The following is a 20,364-nucleotide window of genomic DNA, read 5'->3' as shown; positions in this document are numbered from 1 at the left end:
GTCATTAATAAGGGAGATGTAGTGGGTCTGGTTGGTGAGGTATGAGTGTCATTGATGGAGATGTAGTGGGTCTAGTTGGTGAGGTATGAGTGTCATTAATAAGGGAGATGTAGTGGGTCTGGTTGGTGAGGTATGAGTGTCATTGAGGGTGATGTAGTGGGTCTGGTTGGTGAGGTATGAGTGTCATTGAGGGAGATGTAGTGGGTCTAGTTGGTGAGGTATGAGTGTCATTAATAAGGGAGATGTAGTGGGTCTGGTTGGTGAGGTATGAGTGTCATTGAGGGAGATGTAGTGGGTCTAGTTGGTGAGGTATGAGTGTCATTAATAAGGGAGATGTAGTGGGTCTGGTTGGTGAGGTATGAGTGTCATTGAAGGAGATGTAGTGGGTCTGGTTGGTGAGGTATGAGTGTCATTGAGGGAGATGTAGTGGGTCTGGTTGGTGAGGTATGAGTGTCATTAATAAGGGAGATGTAGTGGGTCTGGTTGGTGAGGTATGAGTGTCATTGAGGGAGATGTAGTGGGTCTAGTTGGTGAGGTATGAGTGTCATTAATAAGGGAGATGTAGTGGGTCTGGTTGGTGAGGTATGAGTGTCATTGAGGGAGATGTAGTGGGTCTGGTTGGTGAGATATGAGTGTCATTGAGGGAGATGTAGTGGGTCTGGTTGGTGAGGTATGAGTGTCATTGAGGGAGATGTAGTGGGTCTAGTTGGTGAGGTATGAGTGTCATTAATAAGGGAGATGTAGTGGGTCTGGTTGGTGAGGTATGAGTGTCATTGAAGGAGATGTAGTGGGTCTAGTTGGTGAGGTACGCAGCACTCAGGTTGAGGTGGATCTCATGGCTAACTGTGTCAAACGCAGCACTTGGGTCCAGGAGGATCTCATGACTAACTGTGTCAAATGCAGCACTCAGGTCCAGGAGGATAAGGATGTTGAGGGCACCAGCATCAGCAGAGATGAGGAGGTCGTTGACAACCTTGAGGAGGGCAGTTTCGGTACTGTGGAGTGGTCAGAACCCAGACTGAAGAGGCTTGAATAAACATATTATTGTGACATTGCAGTTTGGAGGCAACAATCCTTTCGAGGGTTTTCGCAAGGAAAGGGAGGTTGGAGATGGGGTGGAAATTATGAATGTTGGTGGGGTCCAGACCAGGTTGCTTTAAGATGGGTGTGACTGCAGCAGTTTTGTTTGAGGGGACAGTGCTGTGGGAGAGAGATTGACTATTTGAGTGATGTATGGACAAAGAGCAGGAAGGCAAGTCTTGATGAGAGTCGCAGGAAGGGAATCCAGGGAGCCGGTAGTTGTTTATGATGATACAATAAGTTTGGAGATGTATGCTGAGTCAACAGGGGTAAAAGTATGCAGGTAGTTTTGTAGAACAGAGAGTGGAGAGGGGAGCTAGTTAACTGTGGAAGAACAGGCTATGTTCAAGACGGCGGCCCACCTGCTTCATGGCCTGGAGCTCAGGTGTAAACTAGGTTTGTGTTTGGAGTGGGGCCATGTAGTTGAGGGAGACAGTGTAGTGTTGAACTGGTTAACTAGATCTTCAGGCATATTGGAGACATGGTTCAGGAGAAGGACAGAGCAGATTGCATCAGTAGGTTTCTGGGGGTCGACAGCTTTTATATTGCAAAAGAGAGGAGACGGTTTCTCAGTATTGTGTAAGATCTTGTGGTCAGACAGCAGGAACAGGGGGAGTGGCTAGATTCAAGTAGATATAACCAGGGGGAGTGGCTAGATTCAGGTAGATATAACCAGGGGGAGTGGCTAGATTCAGGTAGATATAACCAGGGGAAGTAGCTAGATTTAAGTAGATATTACCAGGGGGAGTGGCTAGATTCAGGTAGATATAACCGGGGGGAGTGGCTAGGTTCAGGTAGATATAACCAGGGGGAGTGGCTCGATTCAGGTAGATATAACCAGGGGGAGTGGCTAGATTCAGGTAGATATAACCAGGGGGAGTGGCTAGATTCAGGTAGATATAACCAGGGGGAGTGGCTAGATTCAGGTAGATATAACCAGGGGGATTGGCTAGATTCAGGTAGATATAACCAGGGGAAGTAGCTAGATTTAAGTAGATATTACCAGGGGGAGTGGCTAGATTCAGGTAGATATAACCGGGGGAGTGGCAAGATTCAGGTAGATATAACCGGGGGAGTGGCTAGATTCAGGTAGATATAACCAGGGGGAGTGGCTAGATTCAGGTAGATATAACCAGGGGGAGTGGCTAGATTCAGGTAGATATAACCAGGGGGATTGGCTAGATTCAGGTAGATATAACCAGGGGAAGTAGCTAGATTTAAGTAGATATTACCAGGGGGAGTGGCTAGATTCAGGTAGATATAACCGGGGGGAGTGGCTAGGTTCAGGTAGATATAACCAGGGGGAGTGGCTCGATTCAGGTAGATATAACCAGGGGGAGTGGCTAGATTCAGGTAGATATAACCAGGGGGAGTGGCTAGATTCAGGTAGATATAACCAGGGGGAGTGGCTAGATTCAGGTAGATATAACCAGGGGGATTGGCTAGATTCAGGTAGATATAACCAGGGGGATTGGCTAGATTCAGGTAGATATAACCAGGGGAAGTAGCTAGATTTAAGTAGATATTACCAGGGGGAGTGGCTAGATTCAGGTAGATATAACCGGGGGAGTGGCAAGATTCAGGTAGATATAACCGGGGGAGTGGCTAGATTCAGGTAGATATAACCAGGGGGAGTGGCTAGATTCAGGAAGATATAACCAGGGGGAGTAGCTTGGTTCAGGAAGATATAACCAGGGGGAGTGGCTCGGTTCAGAGAGAGAGAATTGTCTGGTTATTGCCAGAGGAAGTCCAAGTGGTTGGCCAGTATGAGTTCATGAAGCAGGGGAGCATTGTTGTTCGTAGAAGGGGTGTTTAAGAAAGCAAGGTTGGTAGAACGACATGGTGAACTGAGGTTAAGGAAAGTGGTAGATTGGAGGGAGCGAAGGCAGCTGAGATTGACAGGTCGAGTTGATGATATGGATGGGGGCGGGAGTGAGAGTTGTTACTAGTTTTAGCGTTGACAGACCATTTGCGACGACAGCCTTGATGAATATAGTGACGTCAGCGTAGGATCCCCAGTGAGTGGGTTATTTGTTATTAATGCGGCAATAGTTGTTATTAACGGTTTCCAGAGTGAAGGGGAGTAGTAGTTGTTATTAACGGTTTCCAGAGTGAAGGGGAGTAGTAGTTGTTATTAATGGTTTTCAGAGTGAAGGGGGAGTAGTAGTTGTTATTAATGGTTTTCAGAGTGAAGGGGGAGTAGTAGGTGTTATTAATGGTTTCCAGAGTGAAGGGGGAGTAGTAGGTGTTATTAATGGTTTCCATTGTGAAGGGGGAGTAGAAGTTGTTATTAATGGTTTCCAGAGTGAAGGGGGAGTAGTAGTTGTTATTAATGGTTTCCAGAGTGAAGGGGGAGTAGTAGTTGTTATTAATGGTTTCCAGAGTGAAGGGGGAGTAGTAGTTGTTATTAATGGTTTTCAGAGTGAAGGGGGAGTAGTAGGTGTTATTAATGGTTTCCAGAGTGAAGGGGGAGTAGTAGGTGTTATTAATGGTTTCCATTGTGAAGGGGGAGTAGTAGTTGTTATTAATGGTTTCCAGAGTGAAGGGGGAGTAGTAGTTGTTATTAATGGTTTCCATTGTGAAGGGGGAGTAGTAGTTGTTATTAATGGTTTCCAGAGTGAAGGGGGAGTAGTAGTTGTTATTAATGGTTTCCAGAGTGAAGGGGGAGTAGTAGTTGTTATTAATGGTTTCCAGAGTGAAGGGGGAGTAGTAGTTGTTATTAATGGTTTTCAGAGTGCAGGGGGAGTAGTAGTTGTTATTAACGGTTTCCAGAGTGAAGGGGGAGTAGTAGTTGTTATTAACGGTTTCCAGAGTGAAGGGGGAGTAGTAGTTGTTATTAATGGTTTCCAGAGTGAAGGGGGAGTAGTAGTTGTTATTAATGGTTTCCAGAGTGAAGGGGGAGTAGTAGTTGTTATTAATGGTTTCCAGAGTGAAGGGGGAGTAGTAGTTGTTATTAATGGTTTTCAGAGTGCAGGGGGAGTAGTAGTTGTTATTAACGGTTTCCAGAGTGAAGGGGGAGTAGTAGTTGTTATTAATGGTTTCCAGAGTGAAGGGGGAGTAGTAGTTGTTATTAATGGTTTCCAGAGTGAAGGGGGAGTAGTAGTTGTTATTAATGGTTTCCAGAGTGAAGGGGGAGTAGTAGTTGTTATTAATGGTTTCCAGAGTGAAGGGGGAGTAGTAGTTGTTAAAAGTAAAGACTGCAGGAGGCAAAGTGGGGAGATACATGGCATCAAGAATATTAGTAGTCAATATACAGGCAAAACCAGATCACATGACAGCAACACACAGCGATGATATCTGAACAGACATGATCTGTGACAGAGTGTTAAGAAGACGTTTCAACCGTGATAAGAAGTCTTACAAGAAATTACCATCTTGGACTGATTGGCAAAATGTTTATATTGCAGCACTATAATGACCCCTAACACATTTTATGGACGATTAAGAACTAATTGGAACGGACGTCTGCAGATGGAACACTTACAGTGATAGAGTAGCCTCCACAGAGCCACAAACCCAGATGAGGACCAAGGAATAGTGGGCAAATCCTGAAAAAGTGTGCAGAGCATGAGATATCCATCCCTGAGGAGATTGAGAACAGTATCAGATGGGTCAATGTGTCGAAGGCAGCAAATAGATCCGAGAGGACGAAAGCAGAAGAGAGATAATCAGTTTGGGCAGTCCAAAGATCCTCAGTGAAAATCTAAGTAGAGTGACTTGTCTTGAAGCTGACCAGGTTAGGGCAGAGAGATCATCCAAGAACAATAATATAAAATTTGGTCAGAGACAGCCTCCTCAAGTGTTTTGGAAGGCAAAGAAAGAAGGTATCTGCAGTTTTTGACAGATGGGTCAAGAGCTAGTTTCTTCAGGAGGGGATTGACTCTGGTCTTCTTAGACACAGAGTGGACAGTGCCAGGTGTTCTTAGACTCAGAGTGGACAATGCCAGGTTTTCTTAGACTCAAATTGGACCCTGCCAGGTGTTCTTAGACTCAGATGTTGTGAGGTCGAAAGTCACCCAGAAATAGAAATGGTGAGCAATCATCAGGAAATGTGCCTGTCACGGTGTCAGCCTCTATAAGGAAGTCTTCAATAGCACTTCTTTGCCGGTAGTTGAAGATGTCAAGCTTAAATGGAAAAGTAACATTCACAGCATGGAATTCAACAGAGAACTTAGACAGGTGAGAGGGAGGGAAGAGACATAAGAATGTACTTATCCTTTCCCCACAACTTCAGCATATACCGCGGCCTTGCACAGTCCTACTACGTCTTCCTTTCTTTCAGTTCCTCTAGATTTTCATTATCTAGATATTGTACATTTTCTTTGACATTACAGGGAGCTATTATCCTCTTTGGAATCAACTGCTATTACATGGTTGTGAAAAGCGAGGTTGCAATCTAAATCAAACCAATGCCTTTCTTTGAAATTGCCCCTTTCATGATGTCAATTTGTTTGTTCTTCTGAATTCATGACCAATTTATTTCTTCTTGTTGCATTCACCAGATGATCAGGTGTTGTTCAAATAGCATTATAATTTCTCACAGTACATTTCTGTTCCTTACTCTCTGAACCAACATGGTGACAATGAGCAGAAGGTTTAAGATACCAAGTCCTTTAAAAATCTTTACGGGCAAGATTTTTAATATCCATTTTAGCTTTGACACAGCAGCTATTATCAATATTTTGCTGTAACCAGGACATCTCTAAAATAGGAAAATACCTGCTGATGTGCAGTTATTATCAGTATTTATGAGTAACCAGGAAATATCATATTAAATAACAATAACAGCAATTATCAGCAGTATTTAGCAGTAACCTGAAAATATCGGAAATAACAAAATAACAGCAAGATATTATCAGTATTTAGCAGTAACCTGGAACTACACTCACCTAAAGGATTATTAGGAACACCATACTAATACTGCATTTGACCCCATTTCACCTTCACAACTGCCTTAATTCTATGTGGCATTGATTCAACAAGGTGCTGAAAGCATTCTTTAGAAATGTTGGCCCATATTGATAGGATAGCATCTTGCAGTTGATGGAGATTTGTGGGATGCACATCCAGGGCACGAAGCTCCCGTTCCACCACATCCCAAAGATGCTCTATTGGGTTGAGATCTGGTGACTGTGGGGGCCATTTCAGTACAGTGAACTCATTGTCATGTTCAAGAAACCAATTTGAAATGATTCAAGCTTTGTGACATGGTGCATTATCCTGCTGGAAATAGCCATCAGAGGATGGGTACATGGTGGTCATAAAGGGATGGACATGGTCAGAAACAATGCTCAGGTAGGCCGTGGCATTTAAACGATGCCCAATTGGTACTAAGGGGCCTAAAGTGTGCCAAGAAAACATCCCCCACACCATTATACCACCACTCATTCTGTTTACGCCAAATTCTGACTCTACCATCTGAATGTCTCAACAGAAATCGAGACTCATCAGACCAGGCAACATTCTTCCTGTCTTCAACTGTCCAATTTTGGTGAGCTTGTGCAAATTGTAGCCTCTTTTTCCTATTTGTAGTGGAGATGAGTGGTACCCGATGGGGTCTTCTGCTGTTGTAGCCCATCCGCCTCAAGGTTGTGCGTGTTGTGGCTTCACAAATGCTTTGCTGCATACCTCGGTTGTAACGAGTGGTTATTTCAGTCAAAGTTGCTCTACTATCAGCTTGAATCAGTCGGCCCATTCTCCTCTGACCTCTAGCATCAACAAGGCATTCAATTCAATCGCATACTGGATGTTTTTCCCTTTTCACACCATTCTTTGTAAACCCTAGAAATGGTTGTGCATGAAAATCCCAGTAACTGAGCAGATTGTGAAATACTCAGACCGGCCCGTCTGGCACCAACAACCATGCCACGCTCAAAATTGCTTAAATCACCTTTCTTTCCCATTCTGACATTCAGTTTGGAGTTCAGGAGATTGTCTTGATCAGGACCACACCCCTAAATGCATTGAAGCAACTGCCATGTGATTGGTTGATTAGATAATTGCATTAATGAGAAATTGAACAGGTGTTCCTAATAATCCTTTAGGTGAGTGTATATCACTGTTTGAAATGTTTAGCGATACAATATTAATTGCTACTTTTATGCTATGTCAAGCGATTCCACTGAACACACACAAAAACTCTAGCTGGTGTACCACGTAATTGTTGTGAGTCGCTCTGGGTAATTCAACACGTATGGAGGACTTGGGGAGATATGCTGAGCTGTAGAGGAACAACCAGAAGTTTACAGCTAAATCTAAAAGGCCAGAGCAAACACCGTTTTTTAAGAGTAACTGGCTTACCTGACACAATGGAGAAGGACAATGTAATTATTTAGTTTGATCTGTTTTATTGCTGTTGTAAATGTATACTATTTTGTGTTTTAATGTGTTAATGCAATACAATAACAATAAAAATAACGACGATGGACAAATTTCTTTTTTTCTTGATTTGACCAATTTCAAAATGGCAAACCAATATGCACACAAATACCCCTAAATAAAAGATGAGAAAAATTACACTTGAACCCTATTTTAGGCTAATTGTTTGATTTAAAATTGAGATGTTTCGAATATAGAGCCAAAAGAAGGAAACAGTATTTACTGTCCCAGGACTTACGGAGGGCAGTGTATATTTCGGGGGATTAATTTGGATGCATTGTGAAATATTTTTTTTATGTTGTTTGTCTAAGTGTATGGCTGGAAAGCTCACTCAGCGCCCCCTGGGGAAAAAGTGGGTCAGAAACACCACGAGTTGGCAAGAATTGAGCCCCAGATCAACCAAACCCAAGCAGCCCTACTGACGACTAAGACGACAATTAAGGTGACAGGCAAGAACACCTTGATTCAAACCTCCCAGGTGAAACCTGCAACAACACCAACTAAGCCTTTTTTAAGCTGAACGTCCATGGCGTGATCTGATAAAGAAAATTATAATAAAGAGAAAGAGGGGTAGAACAGTAAGTCACACTGCAGACGGGCAGTCGGTCGGTCAGGGTTTAGGGATTATTTCAGCAGGAGCAGTGTTAAGCAGCAATAGTTGACACACAGTCATTCAAGATTTAAAACAACCTGTTGACCTAAGTCTAAAAAGCAGGGTACTGAAAGTGTATTCAGACAGGGCGGAGGCTCCACCGCACACCACAATACATTGAAAGAACAAATTCTCGCTTCTCCCTCGGCTTGGTCAGAGGACTCATTTCAATTCCCAGCAAGACACAAGGCACAGTGAGAATGATGGGTGTGTGCCGATTCCTACTCATCGCAGAGCAGTAATGTAGAAATACTGAGAAGGGAACAAGCTTTGAATGATTAACCGTGGAATACAGGAGTCTAGTTCCCAAGAGGAATGACGGCGTGACAAAGTTTTGTGCTCAACATTCCCGCAAGGCCACTGGTGTCTCTACCTTTTTTGTGTAGGTACGTTCCTTGCCTGCCATAGCTGTGGACAGGGACCGTGTGTTTTTAAAGGCAAGCTGTCAGAGGGTTGCTAAATATCCCCTTTTAAGGGAAACAAGATGCACGTAAACCCCATTGAAATTGCCATACACCGCCTCAAAAAAACGCACACCTTGATGTCACTTTGTAATTTATTTTGTTTCCTGTATTTAAATCAAGTTGAGACCAAGCTCTCTTTTAATGTTAAGCCCTGTTTTATATAGCATATATATGTACAGCTCCGGAAAATATTAAGAGACCACTGCACCTTTTCCTTTCCTTTCCAAAAAAGTCGAAAAGGAAGGTTTTGAGTGAGGAACATAAGGGTTAAAATTAAGAGACCACTGCAAATTGAATGCTTCTGTTCCTCAATCAAAACTTTCATTTTCAACTTTTCTGGAAAGGAAAGAAAAAGCTGCAGTGTTTTTTTCCAGAGCTGTATATATGAATAGTATAGCTGTTGAAAAAGAAAAAGGTACAGAAACACACTGATTTCTGCAGCACAGCCTTATTTACAAATGACTCCAGGATTGTGGCAAAGCGAGACAATTCAGTAATGCGATGATAATTATCCAGGTCACTAGCATTCCCACCTGTATACTTTGGCAGCACATGGATAGGGTTACATACTGCTGAAATTATTTTAGAACTTAGAGTAAGATAAATAGAAGCTATATATATATATATATATATGTATATACAGTGGGGAGAAAAAGTATTTGATACACTGCTGATTTTGCAGGTTTTCCCACTTATAAAGCATGTAGAAGTCATCATAGGTACTCTTCAACTGTGAGTGACAGAATCTAAAACAAAAATCCAGAAAATCACATTGTATGATCTTTAAGTAATTAATTTGCATTTTATTGCATGACATAAGTATTTGATACATCAGAAAAGCTTAATATTTGGTACAGAAACCTTCGTTTGCAATTACAGAGATCATACGTTTCCTGTAGTTCTTGACCAGGTTTTCACACACTGCAGCAGGGATTTTGGCCCACTCCTCCATACAGACCTTCTCCAGATCCTTCAGGTTTCGGGGCAGTCGCTGGGCAATACAGACTTTCAGCTCCCACCAAATATTTTCTATTGGGTTCAGGTCTGGAGACTGGCTAGGCCACCCCAGGACCTTGAGATGCTTCTTACGGAGCCACTCCTTAGTTGCCCTGGCTGTGTGTTTCGGGTCGTTGTCATGCTGGAAAACCCATCCACGACCCATCTTCAATGCTTTTACTGAGGGAAGGAGGATGTTGGCCAAGATCTTGCAATACCTGGCCCCATTCATCCTCCCCTCAATAAGGTGCAGTAAAGCATCCCCAAAGAATGATGTTTCCACCTCCATGCTTCACGGTTGGGATGGTGTTCTTGGGGTTGTACTCATCCTTCTTCTTCCTGCAGGATTTTAATTCATGACGGCGTAGTGTGTTACTAATGGTTTTCTTTGAGACTGTGGTCCCAGCTCTCTTCAGGTCATTGACTAGGTCCTGATCATTGATGCCCCACGAGGTGAGATCTGGAGTCCCAGACCGAGGGAGATTGACGTCATCTTGAACTTCTTCCATTTTCTAATAATTGCGCCAACAGTTGTTGCTTTCTCACCAAGCTGCTTGCCTATTGTCCTGTAGCCAATCTCAGCCTTGTGCAGGTCTACAATTGTAACCCTGATGTCCTTTGGTCTTGGCCATTGTGGAGAGGTTGGAGTCTGTTTGATTGAGTGTGTGGACAGGTCTCTTTTATACAGGTAACGAGTTCAAACAGGTGCAGTTAATACAGGTAATGAGTGGAGAACAGGATGGTTCTTAAAGAAAAACTAACAGGTCTGTGAGAGCTGGAATTCTTACTGGTTGGTAGGTGATCAAATACTTATGTCATGCAATAAAATGAAGATTAATTATTTAAAAATCATACAATGTGATTTTCTGGATTTTTGTTTTAGATTCCGTCACTCACAGTTGAAGTGTACGTATGATAAAAATTACAGACCTCTACATGCTTTGTAAGTAGGAAAACCTGTAAAATTGGCAGTGTATAAATGTTTGTTCTCCCCACTGTATATATGCGCATTAGAGTTCCAGAGATGAGGGGCAGCAGTAACCAGTAACCAGTAAACTTGGGTCAAGTTTGTCTGCCCCGGAAGACTTCTTAGTGTCACCAACTTGTATAGCACCTAGGGTCTATTTTCCTGTGACATTTTTCTCAACTGTTACTAACAGGAGGTTCCTGCCAGTTATTCCTCTATCACTTGGGGTAGGGATGGAAGTGTTCACAAAGTGGAAATTAAAAGCATTGCAGTGGCATTTTTATCAGTATTAAGTCCAGATTCCAACACTATCTGTTGTGGCAGCACTCTCATTCTTTTATGGAGGGGAGAACACAAGTGAAATACTGGAGTGCTCGCTCCACTCCTGGTATAGTGGAAATGCAGTCAATGTCACGTTGACAAAGATATTTTGTGAGAAAGCTGGTTCCTTAAAATGTATCTTAGTGCAAAATGCGAAGTTTGGCTCTCTGACATCTTTGATACGTGCAATATGTCAACGGTCACTAATATCTAATGGAAACATTTGTTAACATGTAAAAGGGGCCTCACCCGGTTTTGGACGTGTCAGTACCAATCGGGACCAATCCCTGTCTAAATGGGGTTCAGGTGGGCGGCGACAAGGTCTTCTCAGGAAGGAGGATACACCGCTCTACGTTCCAATGGGCTAGAAGACGTTGTCACTCCTAAGTTCTAAGCCAATGAGGTGGGACTTTTCACACAGGAAGCGCTTTTAGCTGGCGAACATGTGACTTAGTGGTCCCCTGAGAGGCACTGAGAATTACACGGGTGTCCTTGACAGGTTGGTGTGTTGGAAGGTGCCTCTGACCCGAGTACTGGTGAATACTATCCACAAATACCAGCTGTAGCACGGCGTAAGACATTGTCGAAGAAGACCTGAGCAGATAGAGATTCAGAGTGAGATTGGGAAACAGGCAAGGCATATCTGAACAATTGAATTCGTTCTTGAATCCCACCGCGCTAAAAGGTGGGGCGATAAGTGGTTGTATCGCCGTTATCTCGTTATTCACGAGCAAGCTAAAACACGTCTACGGCCCTATTTAATCGAAGAGGTGAAATGTATTAAGTCAAAGCTGGAATCCGGCAGGGTGGCCGTGGGAGGAGTGATTTGGCATCAGGGTGATGTAGTGGGACACCTGTAGTGCGTATGGGGATGACTGTGTGAAAGCATGAGCAGAAGCGATACGGAGATGTTATTACTGAAGGCCCAAAAAGGACGTAACATTATATCGTTATGTAGCCTAATCCAATTATGAATCGACTGCTTTAGAACTGTTGTGTGTGGTACTTCAATGATAAATATGTTATCATAGACTGCCCGTATTATAATTATTGTCATTTAGTTGTTGCTTTCTTATTTATTTAAACACATCAATGGAATAATTAAACAAGTCAAATATATGTTTAAAATGTATGAAATATGTTTTGATGATAATGATTAAATAACTTTTCAATGTAATTGTGTATCCATTGTGAATTCATGCTACGTTCGTGTCACATTTCTTAAATGTGTTAAAAGTGTATTAGAAAGGGAAAGAAAATGTCCATTCTGGCGCACATCTAATTGATTTCCACTATGGGTTTTTGGCAACGGACTCTTTCAATAGGACTTTGCCTAGTCCCACAAACCCAGATGTGCCGATTGGTGTTTCTTATTTTGGTTGTAATTATATGCCAAACGAACAGTCACTTCCACTCTCCTTTCTCTCTCACACACATGTACAATTACCACTGTCACTTTTACAAACCTAAATTAGGAATGCAACCGAGCTCAGAACCAATGTGCCTACAGGGCCATACGCGAACAGCAATGAGCTCAACACCACTGAAGGCCACATCGAAGCAGAAAGACAACTTTTTAGGGATACAAATCCATTCTATGACAGCAACCTTAATAGATAAGCATGGACACACTGACACTCGTCACCATCTATATCAATCGATCCAACACAAAAATATGACCAATGCACGGACCAGCACCACAAAGGCAGGATGATAAAATATGCTTTTACTCTCCAAGGCTGAGGGCTCACTTGAAGAGAAAGGTGGCACGGCGGTTCTTCCTCTGGGCAAACTTTTTGATGACTTTGGGAATGAAGTAATGTAGCTGCTGAATCAGCTGGCTTTTGATGGACAACATGGCCAATGCGTTGAGTCGCGGCTGTCCCATTGTATGGCGAGTGAATGTTTTTAAAACCTCTTAAGGGTGGAAACGTTCCTCTCTTACTCGGATGTCGTCATAGGTGTTGTTTTGATTGTTTTCAGCAGAGTGACGGTCTCAGCAAAAGCCTCCTCTAGGTTGTTCTCATGGATGGATCTTAACAGAGACAGGGCCGTCTTACCAGTGTGAAGCTCAGTGTGGCGGTACAGAGTGGTCAGCTCAGACTTTTCCATAGTTTCACTGCACAGTCAAGCTCAGATGTAGGGAATGACAGGACAAATTGTGGGAAGAGCAAGCTGTCAACCAGCTTGGCAGCGATCAGGTGGTCACTTTGTGAAAACCTCTGCTCCACCTGGGAGATGACTGTGTCACATGCCTCCTTCATCACTGGCGCTGTGTTGGTTACTCGTCGGCCTGGCTCGTCTGTTCCATCATGTTTTTTTGACAGGCCGTATGCCTCACTTATGGTGGCCTCATCCCATCCTGGTTGTGTGCGTATGTCCTCCATACACAGGAGCAGCGCAGCACAACTTTTAAAGTTCCATCGTACAGCGGGTGGCCTTGGAATGCGTCTCTGTGTTGCCTCAGCAAGTGCTGCAACACGTTTTGGAGTGCCAGAGAAAAATGTGTCAAAAGCAGTTAAAAACCGTCAGGATGCTCATCCTTGTAGAACAAAGTTGCTGCAAGGTCAGGTTCAGCTGGTGAGCATAGCAGTGAAAAACTGGGGACGTGGGTATGTCTCTTTCATTAGCGTCTGTACCTCTCTGACTTTTCCACTCATTACAGCCGCACCATCATAAGTCTGAGCGATCAGCTTTTCTCCCAGCTTCAGTGGTTCCAGCACACCCTTGATGCTATTAGAGAGGCTGAGTCCAGTTTTAACTTTGACTTCCACAAACTCCAAAAATCTCTTTGTCACTGTATTGTCATGTATTCCAACACCACTACCATTTGTGACATACAGGCAGATGAGACAAATGATGTCTCGTCCACTTGCTTGGCTATCTCCTCCCTGTACACTTCATACATACAGTCTAACAGTTTTTTTTTCTACAGTGCTGGATGTCCCTTAGAAGATGGGCTGAGCTTCATAGTGCCTCTGAAGTCTTGAATCGCCCTCGCACACTCGAAAATGCATCTGAATATTCCAGGAATCAGGTAGTCCACTGACTCTTCATGCCCCCGCAGTGCGGTTTCACATTTTTCACACAGTTTAATACATTATGATCAGACTGAGAACGTACCTGTTTTCCTCCACCTGTTTGTTATGCTGCTCAATGGAGCGCCTGTATGCACTGTCAACTTGGGCTGTGACATTTACCCTTCCAAGTAAGCCCAATTTCACAGCATTGTCCAGATGAATCCCACTGCTCTCATGTTTTGAAATCCTCTCAGAAAGATGTTTCAAATCTTTGTAACCCGTCCTCGACCAAGTACCATCTCCACCAAATAGCAGACATGGAAAACAGAAGAGTAGTGGGGCTCCTGGCTGTCAGCCCCACTTGGCATCAAAGATCTACATTGATCACACTAACATAATGAGCATGTGTATTAATATTTTCACACATACAGTGTACATTGCATTGTGAGAGAGGGGCTGGCCCCACATTCACGCTTAGCCTATGGCCTACTACTGTGAACTTGAATCGGCAGAACGCAGTCTGAAGCAGCAAGGCGGAGACCAACGAACATTAAATAAAATCCTAACACAAATTATATGGAATTTATGAAGATGCTATGTTCATAGATAAATTATAGGAAGTAATCTTTGATAAATAATAATAACATAATTTTTGTTGCAGTTCTTTCTGTTGACAACAGGTGGGGCACAGCCCCTAATGACCAGTCACCTCCAAGGTGACTTGGAGGAAAGCACGACTAATTCACTCGGCAGAACAACAGTGGCATAATTTTATAGTCAGAGGACTTCTGTTCTACCAAGGGCTGATACTTAAATTGTTTGCCTAATCTATTATTGTCTACTTTACTGGTGAGGGTCGTCTACTTAAAGTACTGTCTATCTTTCCGATTGTCTACTACTTTCTGCTGCAGACGGTGCATGAATTGCTGCTGGCTGACTAAAACCTGGTTTCAGAGGCAGGGAAATGTGTCATTGGGTTGGTTGTAGGTTTTACGGCAGTTGTTAGCGAAAATCTCGTCAAAGTGTTCTGAATTGATATTCATGGAAGGAAAGAAAGGCTTAACACCACTTTCTTGCTTTTTAACCTAGGTTTTTGTCTCTTCAAATCTCATTTTGGGCTCTTATTTAGAGTGTTCTGTACTTCTGGTATGTGTTCATTCCCTTGTAATGGTGATTCTGATTCTGAAATCATTTTCTAACAATATTCCTGCTCTCACTTTCAGCCAATTATCAGTCATTTGCGTCTGCGTCAAGCATGTTGACCAGCATGTTGACCAGCATGTTGACCAGCATGTTGACAAGCATGTTGACCAGCATGTTGACCAGCATGTTGACCAGCATGTTGACCAGCATGTTGACAAGCATTATTGACCAGCATGTTGACCAGCATGTTGACCAGCATGTTGACCAGCATGTTGACAAGCATGTTGACCAGCATGTTGACAAGCATGTTGACAAGCATGTTGACCAGCATGTTGACCAGCATGTTGACAAGCATGTTGACCAGCATGTTGACAAGCATGTTGACCAGCATGTTGACCAGCATGTTGACCAGCATGTTGAATGTTTTAACCATCTAGCAGGATTAAAGTATGAAAAAACTTCGTTTTTGTGGACTTTTTTTTTCTTCCAAATGTTTGCCCAGCACCAGTAACAAGATGATTGGTTGATTGTGTAGACCACAGGTGTCAAACCGGTTCCACAAAGGGCCGAGTGTCTGCAGGTTTTTGGTTTTTCCTATAAATTGGTTCCTAGTTCATACCTACACAACCAGGTGAGGGTAGAAACTAACCAATCAGTGACCTAATTAACCAATCAAGTACAAGGAGAGAGCAAAAACCTGCAGACACTCGGCCCTCCGTGGAACCTCTGGTGTAAACCATTAAAAGGTGATATTCTTGGACAGTTTTATTAGATTTGCTTCCCTCCAGGCCTAAGGACAGACATCGTCCTCTGAGCTGACAATCAAGACATAGCATGTAGGTGTTGCAATATATTCTGCTACCAACCTCTGTCGTTTACCAACTAGGTTGTCAGCAGGTAGTTTGTCCTTCCCACTGCAAAGGACGTTGAAAATACGTCTTTCAAATTATTTTGCTCAGTGGGTTATTTACTGAGAACAATACCCCCTCAATACTGCCATCGCAAATACACACACACACACACACACACACACACACACACACACACAGGCATTACATTTGCAGAAATCAAAACGTGTCTGTCCTTTATTATTTGGTCTGTTTTGCAGCAATATGAAGAGCTTAGTGTTTATTGTTTGCATGTCACGAACAAGTTTGCTTATCTTGTCAACAAAAAAAGTAATTATAGTGGTTGGCAATATCAAACGTTTTATTATTAACAAGCCATCTGCCTCAATCAAGGGAGGAGTTGAATAAGACTCTGGTATTCCTCAGCTATCTACTATCATCCCTCATATCATTTATCTTTGTTCCATGGTATATATATATATTTTACTGTGTTGGCCCAACATATTTACTATTCCCTTAGCCACATCCCTCTCAGGTGGTACAATAGCACATCCCTCTCAGGTGGTACAATAGCACATTCCTCTCAGGTGGTATAGTTGCACACCCCTCTCAGGTGGTATAGTTGCACATCCCTCTCAGGTGGTATAGTCGCACATCCATTCTCACACGTACAGTTGCCACATCCCTCTCAGATGGTGTAGTTGCACATCCATTGTCACACGTACAGTTGCCACATCCCCCTCATGTGGTACAGTTGCACATCCCTCTCAGGTGGTATAGTTGCACATCCTTCTCAGGTGGTATAGTTGCACATCCCTCTCAGGTGGTATAGTCGCACATCCATTCTCACACGTACAGTTGCCACATCCCTCTCAGGTGGTATAGTTGCACATCCATTCTCACATGTACAGTTGCACATCCCTCTCAGGTGGTATAGTTGCACATCCACTCTCACACGTACAGTTGCCACATCCCTCTCAGGTGGTACAGTTGCACATCCCTCTCAGGTGGTACAAATGCCACATCCATTCATGCCTATCAGTTTCCAGAATAATTTTATTAATGCTTTGTTTCATGAATTATGTTGTTTCTTCATGCACATCGGAATCAATAAATATCTTGATTCAACATAGGAATCAGTGCAAAACCCCTTATACACAATTTTGTCTCAATACAGCTTTCAGAGTTTGGATCTCTGGGGCCCATGAAATCAATTATTTATGTACTTTAAATATTGGTCAGAATCCACAGTCAGAGACAAGTTGAAACTGAATGAATGTACTAGGAATCTACTATCTGTCTGTCGTTTATAGTAATTTGTAGATTACTGGCTAATACTGACGGTTAAAGTGGTAAACAGCAATGTTACCATGAATAAACCTGGACAATATCAGGGACACAGGTGAATAGTAAATAGTTATATTCAGGCACAACGTTTTTAATCACTGGTGGAATTAATATGTAATGTTTATAGCATATTCATGGTTGGTTAGACTTTGGACAGAATAGTTCTCCACTGAAATTAATGCAACCAAACCTGATTATTTAAAACACAATATGGAATTCATGGTTCACTCCCTGACGGCAAGTAGCCCTGGCCCTGAGGCAGGGCCAAACAACTCAACCGTTGACTCATCTGTCCACAACACATTCTTCCAATAGTTTTGGTCTTTATCCAGCTGTTGTCGCGCCAACATTGGCCGTGTCTTGATATGCTATTTTAAAAGCAGAGTATTCTTTCTTCCTGACCTCCCATGTACGCCAAGTTTGATTGTAGCAAGAGAGGCATGTAGGTCCCTTGAAGTTACCCTGGGGTTCTTGGAGACTTCTATGAGCATCTTTCGGTCGGCTCTTGAGCTGAATTTTGTTGGATGACCTGTCTCATGCAGATTTCCAGTGTTCTCGAATTATCTCCATTTGTAGATGATCCGTGGGATAGTGAAATAATTGCTTGGAAATAGCTTTGTTACCCCACCCAGACTCATAGGCAATAATCTTTCTTCTGATGGCCTCAGGTAGGTCTTTTGATCTAGGCATATTGTTAAGACCAAACCAGACCAACATAAGGAAATTACATTTCTATTTATTTGAATTACATACAATTTTTTTTGTGTGATTTGTTAAATTGGCTTACTTTTATCAGTTAATGCGGTTGGAAGTTAACTCAAATAGCTGTGTCCAAATATGTAAAAATAATAGTGACATTTCCGGGTGGTGTACTTATTTTTTCACACGACTTTGTAGGTGAATGTATCAAGCTCTTTCTCATCCCTGAAGCAATGTGTGTGTGTATGTGCCTCTCTGTGCCTCTGTGTGTCAGTGTGTGTGTCTCTGCCTCTGTGTGTGTGTTTTCATGTGCCTGTGTCAGGGCTTTTAAAGACATTAAAAAGAATTGAAAGAAAAGATAATGGAGTAAGAGCAGAAAGAAAATAGTCCTGAAAAGATGTTCTAGCAAATTAACATAAAATGTGTAATATTCAGAAGGAAGAAGTGAGCAGATGGGCAAGAAAAAAAGAAAGCTCATTAAACTTTTATTATAGAATAAACAAGAACCATAGCCTGCTGTGTTAAAATATGAAACCAATTGACTACAGAAATAAATGAGTGACAACACCATACCAGCCTGAAAAATACCTAAGCTAAAAATATAAGCTAGATAAAAACAATGCCTAATTTGTCTGATTTCAATGGTCCAGAGATTCAGTGTGTTTGACTGTTTCTAAGCTTCCCTTTCTCCCCGCAGCTTGGCACCTCAGAAACACACTGGTTTGATTGAGCCAAAATATCATTGTTTTTCAGTAAACGGTATGGTCCTTTTAAGTTCCTTATTGCAATGAGTGTATTCTCTTGAAAACGGAAGACACACGTTAACGCTATAACCTATGACTTCAACTCAGCAGGCTAACACTTTTTGTGTTGTGCAGATGACACGTGATCAACACAGAAAGACCGATACAAAACAGGAAAGGCAAAGGAAAGGAATTATCATCAAACATCTACGTCAATGTAGAGACGACGGGTCTGTCGTGTCCACGAGAGGGCTTAGTACCTGTTGAAAAACGACTGGCCCACAAACCCAATGTCTGCAGCACTCATCCCCAAACCATCTTGGAACATCTTCGGAGTTGGGAGACAGTTGAGTGTGTGAATGTGTGTGTGTCGGGAGAAATGTGATACCGAGGAAGAGTTCGTTTCGGTGTGAACTCATCACAGATTGATCAGCCTTCCTTTTAGAGCGTGATAATATGAAGTCCCTATAACGCGAGGTTCCCATCAAGCCCCACGTCAACAATTGATGTTTTCCTCACAAACCTCATGCTTTCTGCATTTTACAAAATAAAATTGCTTTATATTATATATATTCTAGTGCTACAAAAGATGTTTCAAGGCCTGAAGATGGCGCTCTTTGTACGTGTGAGCCTCAACCTGATGCCTGCGTGCGTGCGTGCGTGCGTGTGTTTGTGTGTGTGTGTTTGCTACAGACCGGGGTAACTGCCTATCCTGCCTCTCCAGCGCTCTTGCCTCCCGTTGCTGTGCGCTGCAGTGCTTCGCTTCGGTCTTTTGCTTTGTAGCCTGTACCACCGCTTCGCCGCCCCCTCCTTTTCTCCTCTCCCCGCCTTTGCCAGATCCTCTCCTGGTCAACATCCAGCGAATGATCGGTCCAACCCCAGTCCCCCTGCAGGGAACTGTGCCGGAGCAGCTGAGGTCTGAGTGAAAGCTTCTAAAATAAGACGTGGATATAAGTGTCGTTGTTGGTGTTACCCAGGATCTTATTTCGGTAAGTGCAATGTCATCCTGTACCGCGTTGTAGATTCGCTCCCTCTCATCTCCCCCTTTCCACCCCGTTATAGTGAGGAGCGGTAGATGAGATGATCTGTCTCCGGTACGATGTGAGCCGAGATGTTTTGCATAGTTTTGATGTGTCATTTCGCAGTTGCAGATGTGCACGAACCTATTACGCAGCTGCCGCGGTTATGTTGAGCAGCCCAAATAAGAGACTTATGAACGGTAAGTTGATAATGGGTTTATATCCAGTAGTGTAATTTTAATTAGGAACCGCCGTGACCGGGAAAGCCGTGCTATTCTGACTGGCTCGGAGCTCGCTCACCCAATGCTGTTATGCGCGTGAGAATTTGGCTGGAGTTTACTACACCAACTGACCCAAATTTAGCTTTCCGTTGGCGGCGCGTAGAGCGAGAGAGTCAGAAGGTAAACAAAAACACTTTATTAGTGGTATACGGACATACCCTTTGGATATTGTTCCACAAGGAATGCTTTTTATTTAACCGGTATACTCATCTTAACCAAATCGATGCACCTGCAAAAATAGGCGCGAGAAAGAGAAGAAAAAGGGGGTTGGTGTGGCGACGAAAGCCTGAAAAAACGGGAAGTCTCTATCTCGCCGATTCTCACACTCCCTCTTCGTTTAATCGATTTCTGTGGATGGGGTTCGGTAGTCTTTTGCTGTGGCTGTTTGGCACAGCCCAGTTTTTTG

At 43.0% G+C, this 20,364-nt stretch overlaps 2 protein-coding genes across 3 annotated transcripts in view; one reads left to right on the top strand and one right to left on the bottom strand.

Moving 5' to 3' along the window:
• Positions 1-793: 793 nt before the first annotated feature.
• LOC117593654 (probable cyclin-dependent serine/threonine-protein kinase DDB_G0292550) lies at positions 794-15,454 on the bottom strand. Its single transcript, XM_034289481.1, has 3 exons — positions 15,226-15,454; positions 3,182-4,277; positions 794-995 (listed from the first exon to the last, which is right to left on the bottom strand). Exons 1-3 carry the CDS (start codon positions 15,452-15,454, stop codon positions 794-796), a joined length of 1,527 nt encoding a protein of 508 aa, XP_034145372.1.
• Positions 15,455-19,360: 3,906 nt separating this feature from the next.
• The window catches only part of ctnnd2a (catenin (cadherin-associated protein), delta 2a), a 234,032-nt gene continuing 233,028 nt past the window's right edge, over positions 19,361-20,364 (top strand). For both annotated transcript variants that reach the window (XM_020042001.2, XM_020042000.2), the window contains exon 1: positions 19,361-19,647. The gene's annotated coding sequence lies outside the window, so the exon portion shown is untranslated. The remainder of the gene's footprint in view (positions 19,648-20,364) is intronic.

This window comes from Esox lucius, chromosome 21, assembly GCF_011004845.1.
Source record: "Esox lucius isolate fEsoLuc1 chromosome 21, fEsoLuc1.pri, whole genome shotgun sequence".
Classification (NCBI taxonomy): domain Eukaryota; kingdom Metazoa; phylum Chordata; class Actinopteri; order Esociformes; family Esocidae; genus Esox; species Esox lucius.
The sequence above is the reverse complement of the archived record's forward strand: the minus strand, read 5'-3'. Positions and strand labels throughout refer to the sequence as shown.